Source organism: Hipposideros armiger, unplaced genomic scaffold (genome assembly GCF_001890085.2).
Source record: "Hipposideros armiger isolate ML-2016 unplaced genomic scaffold, ASM189008v1 scaffold_80, whole genome shotgun sequence".
Classification (NCBI taxonomy): Eukaryota; Metazoa; Chordata; class Mammalia; order Chiroptera; family Hipposideridae; genus Hipposideros; species Hipposideros armiger.
In genome coordinates, this window is record NW_017731430.1 from 732,395 (window position 1) to 737,806 (window position 5,412).

The 5,412-nt window shown below is 45.8% G+C and overlaps 1 protein-coding gene across 1 annotated transcript in view; it reads right to left on the reverse strand.

Moving 5' to 3' along the window:
* TRPA1 (transient receptor potential cation channel subfamily A member 1) overlaps positions 1 to 3,194 on the reverse strand; it is a 65,966-nt gene extending 62,772 nt beyond the window's left edge. Inside the window, exon 1 of the mRNA XM_019643589.1 lies at positions 3,081 to 3,194. Within this exon, the coding sequence (XP_019499134.1) occupies positions 3,081 to 3,191 (111 nt within the window). The 5' untranslated portion in view covers positions 3,192 to 3,194. The remainder of the gene's footprint in view (positions 1 to 3,080) is intronic.
* Between the last annotated feature and the right edge of the window lie 2,218 nt (positions 3,195 to 5,412).

Consider the following 5,412-nt stretch of genomic DNA (forward strand, 5'->3'; position numbering starts at 1 on the left):
TCACGCAGTAATATGTGTGTCCAAACCCCTGATTTGTTATCTTGAAGATAACCAGAACATTTCTCAGTATTAAAATTAAAAGCTGTCATGAAATAAAATGAAGTCTTAAAGTACTTAATGTATTTTAATATAGTTAATAAAGAAGTAAGCATTTGCAATTCATATAATAAATGTCAGGTTAAAATAACTAAAACAAAATCTCTTAAAATTTTGATCTTTGATTTTCCTCTGTTATAGTGCCTAAGAAACCACTCTTCCATGGCAGTCCCTTACATACAGATGTGTTACCTTTCAACAACAAAATTCTATATAAGCTACACATAGCTTTAGTAAATGTAGAATATAAAAATGGGCTAGATTTTCCAAATTTACACATACTCACTAAGAAATTTACAATGAGTACCTTACATAAACAGGCTCTTTCTCAGTGTCTTACCCTATCAAAGGACTGTTTACCTAAATCCATTTGGAAGTGTTTTAGTGCTTGAATTTGATATGTTTTTCCAGTGATAACAAAGGGATTATATTGCTCACACCAGCGCCAGAAAGAGCGATGTATATAGGTCTGTTCAGCAACGCGCTGTCAACACAAACCCAATTACACACTCTTGAGAGCCAACCTGGTGCAGATGCTTGCAAGGTGCTGAATTCACAGTGACACCGGAGCAATGAAATACTTTCTACCAACTCATCAGATGTGCTAAACGGTGTAAATTCAGTACATGACATATTAAGTTAGGCTTTAAAGAGCCTTCTTAAAGAAAGCTTTGAGAGTAAGCCAAAAATGTCATTTAGACAAATGGTTACATATTCATTCAATGTAGCTTTGTACTGTCACAGGTCGCTTCAGAGTCTTGGATTCTGAACTATATGACTAGATGCAGAACACAACAGACTGGATCACCTTTAAAGAAGTGAATTCTTTAAACTAGAGGTATCAAGTACACCTGTTTCCAGTTGCTTTAATGAAATGCATGTGAGGGTTAACTGGGCAAAAAGGAAGCTAGCTAAAGGGCAAGATTATAACAAATGAAAGGTCAAATGCTAAAGTATTAACTCTTGAAAGGAAGTCATTGGAAAGGATAGATAAAGGCTTGCGTCAGATGGTCCTTTTTCCACATTTCTCATCTTGTAAGGTTTCTCCCACTCTTCAAATTTGTTAGTATTCCTGAGCGTGCGTGTGTGTGCTGGAAAAAATAGTATACACAATATTTTTTTAATCAGGAAATCCTTTGAGTTCAGAATGATTGACAGTGTTAACATGTATTGATTTCTAATTCATCTCACCACTGAGATTTCAACAGAATGATCTAGAATTAGTGCAGGGAATAAACTAAAATATAAATCCTTCAATCTATAAACTCGAATGTGGCTTCCAAAAGCATTAAACAACCTAATTGGCTCTACTTGACTTAGGTAAGCAAAGGAAGTATTTCTGGTGTAATTTTCAAATTTTTAAAATTTCTTCCTGTCCCATAATATCAATTCCAAAGACACTATCCTAGTGCTTGAAATCCGCTCATGGCCTCAGTTCTTTGGATTAAGCCAAAAGACCTTGGTTAACATACTAATATTAAGGAGGAGGAAAAAAGTCTGTGTGCAATCAGAGTGTTCAAATAGACTCACCTTGGGAGGCCTGGTTTGTGGGTTTCTGTGATTTGCATACATGCCTGATTCACACACATAATTGGCAAGTGTCAATTCATGCAATCTGTGTAGAGGGCAATTTGGCAATTTCTACCCAAATTAAAGTTATATATACCTCTTCATCCTGCTAGGACTTGAACATCCGAACATATCCACTGAGGTACCAGTGGACAGACGAATTCACGTCTCCCCTCACAGACACATTCAATCACATGTAATAAAACAAAAAACCAGACACAACCTAAATGCCCATGGATGCAGAACTGATTAAATAAATCATGATACATTCATATAAGGGAATACTACAAAGCTGCTAAAAAGAGGGAGGCATATCTCCAGGTACTGATTTGAAAAGTTGTCTGAAAAATATTTCATGAGTTAATCAAATTGCAAACCTCTGTGACTTCCGGCTTTTGTAAATAAAAAAGATATCCAGTAAAACCTTGGATTGCGAGTAACATGGTTTGCGAGTGTTCCGCAAGACGAGCAAACGTTTCTAATACGTTTCAACATGGTAAACGAGCGATGTCTTGCAATGTGAGTAGTTTGTTTCCGGAACGAATTATGCTCGCAAACCAAGGTATTACTGTATATGCTATGAACCTTTGCATTTGTGTAAGCATCCCTCTGCCCGGAAAATACATAAGGAACTGTTAATATGGTTCCACTGTGGAAAGGGATTTTGTGGTGGGGGTTTGGAGAGACCGTTTAGCAAGAGACCCGTCCTCCTGCTGACAAGCTGCGGGAACCCGGTGGAGGGTTTTCTGAGCACCTACAGCCTCTGCCCTCAGTCTGGGCCGTCAGAGGGCGGTGGCAGCTCATGCTGCCTTTGGGTCACATGGCCGGGGAAACCGCCTAAGGAACAGAACCCCGGAAGACCATCTACCCATTTTCAAGGGGTCTTCCCGTGCACAGCGCGTCTCCCGACGCCCCCACCCCGGGGAGACTGCTCCAGTCCCGCCATTTCACTCCACCGGACACGAACGCTCCTCCCCGCCAAGGCACCTTCTGGAAATCCGACCATATAGGTACAGCCATGCAGCTGTTTGGTTCCAAATTAAAATCTACAGAAGGGTCTAGTGAAGCAGCACACGCTCCACAATTGTCCTGATTTTAGGCAGCTGCCCGATTCTGCCCAATGCCGCGCGTACTTTTTGGGTCGCTCTCCCAGACTGCCGCTGGCCATCCACGATCAAGCAAGCAGGACAGAGCAGGCACACGGTGTGGGCGCCTCACCAAGGCGACCCTCAGGGCCCCCCCCCCAATTCCGAGAAGGCCCCCGCGTGCACCCCGCTCCACGCTCCCCAAGCCAGCAGCCCTCAGCGCGCCGCGCTTCGCGCGCTCCCATCCCGGGGCTGCGCGCAACGAGACCTGGAACCCAGGAGGGCCAAGCGGGGAGCCGACCCCCGCCCGGACCTCGCCGCCCCGCGTACCTTAAACGATTCCTTGGAGTCGTCCATGTCGCTCTCCACGCCCTGGTAGACCACGCCCTGGGGTTCCTTCTTCTCCCCAGGGCGCAGCATCCTTCTCAGGCTGCGCTTCATTGAGCCCACCCCGGACGCCACCTGCTGCGGCTGCTCGGCGCGGGTACCTGGGGCGACAGAGCACGGTGAGCGGGCGGGAGCGGGGCTCAGGCGGCGCTCGGCGCCCGAGCCCCGAGCTCGTCGGCACCGGGCAAGTCCGGGGCTGCGAAAAACGTGCTCTCGGCGATGCCGGGAGAACTTCTGCAAGGAGTTCTCGGGCCTCGGCTACTTGTGGCGCAGGAAGGAGGAGGAGGGGCGCAAGGAGGAGGCGGGGAAGCGCGGGCTGCCCCCCTCCCGCACCCCACCCCCCAGTCAAGGGGTCGGATCAGGGTGGATCCCGCTAATAAACACACTGGAGCCCCCCACACCCCTCCCTGCCCTGCCCCACAACGGTGAAGTGAGAGAGACTCTCTGGGCACATAGGAAAGATTTTTATTTTTTAGATTTTTTTTTTTTCCTAAATCCGCTGGGCCTGGGTTTCCTATGTCCATTTCATTTTAGAAGCCTCTTTGATTTGGAAATAAGGTTTTTAGAAAACCTTTTATTTTCTACTAGAAGGTCCGCCCCCTTTCCTCTGGAGTACTGGTCCCACAGGTCCTATTTCCATTTCCTGTGGATAACAATCCTAATCCCCTCAGGGTTTGCTTTTTCAGATGGCTAATAAAATGACTGTTAGGTTAAACCTAAGTGACATTGACTGTTGTCTACAGTCCGCTTTATTTAAAAGGCTTATCTCCAGGGGCCTGCACTGGGTTTATTGATCAGCAGCTTAGGTGTCAATTGTGGAGCAGAAGGTGTGTCCTCGCAGTTGGAGAGGCGAGTTCTTCCTTTAGGTACAGACCGTGGAAGCTCTGAAACTGTCGCCAGTATGTTTAGGCCACAAGGTGAGAAAGCAACAAGCTTCCTTCCAAAGCGGATTACACTTTGCACAGGCGAAAACTTAGCGTGGCCAGTCTTTTATGTGGACAATCTGTTTGCTCCTTGTAAGGCCCTGGATTGTCACCTTCCCCTGGTGACCTCCAGCACCTGACACAAGAGGGCATGGAGCCAGGATCTGGCATAGAGCCGGCACTAAATAAAGGTATGTGGACCGCCTCACCTAGGGGCTACCCTGGGCAGAACTCAGGGGCGGGTAGAATGGTCATAATGATATTGAGAAGCTATGGGAAGGTCCCCCAAAGTCTTCCAATAGATATGGCAGGTTGCCATCAATTCCACCTCTGGACTGGGCTTCCTTAGACGGTGAATATTGAAGTTATCGCCAGTCCTCAACCCACGTGGCCTGCTGAAAGACTGGTGAAGGACACAGAGTTCAGCTTTACCAGCTGCACAGTTTTTCATCAGCATCTCTATTCAGGGAGTGCAGACCAGGAGTCAGCCACATACCTCGCTATTATTTAGTTGAAGTGACTAATGTTTTTGGAAAAACCAATAAGGAAAAGAATCAGAGGGATGGGGAGAGAGAATAGCTTTGAGTCACTCCTGTCTGCTGGCATTTTACATCTGTTAGGTCTTCATTTTAAAAAGGACATGCCTCAGAAATATTAAGATTTTTCTACTTGATAGTGTCCATGTTCTTTGATCAGTAGCTTTTCTTCTGACACTTAGCTGAAAAGGGTCACTAAGGCAAAAAAGAAGACAGAGAAGCATCTGAAAGGGGTCATCCTGGAAGCCGGGTAGAGGGCATGTCATGGTGGCAGCATCAGTTGGCTGTGTTGCTTTTGAGAGAGGAATGTGGGAGTCAGGGAACCCCAGCGTTAGAGGGGGTGCTGGCAGGAGAGTGGCAGGAGGCCAACACCCCCCCTTGATAATATTCGCCACCTTCAGCTGCCAATACAGAATCTCTACAGAACGATAGCTTCTACATTCTTGTTTCTGCACCCCGTTGTCATCCCCTAGATCATGTTTGTTTTGTTTTTCATTTGTCCTCTCTTGTTTTAACTCTGAAAATTACGGATGGCCGGTATTATAGATCTGACTTTTTCCCCCCGCTTTCTGCTTATGAAAACAAAAAGATTGACGTTATTTAATTTTCCCCCTTATCTTTTGCTGGACTTATCCATTTCAAGCACTTTGTAGACAGTGTCTTCCTAGGACTCCTCAGGAATTCCCATCATTGTTTCTTTTTAAGAGTTAAATTATTTCCTACTGATCACAAACATCCTTTCATAGTCAGGGCTTCCTTTTTAAAGTTAACTGCAAGTCCTGGCTTTAAAATGTAGACACGAACAAGATTGTATCT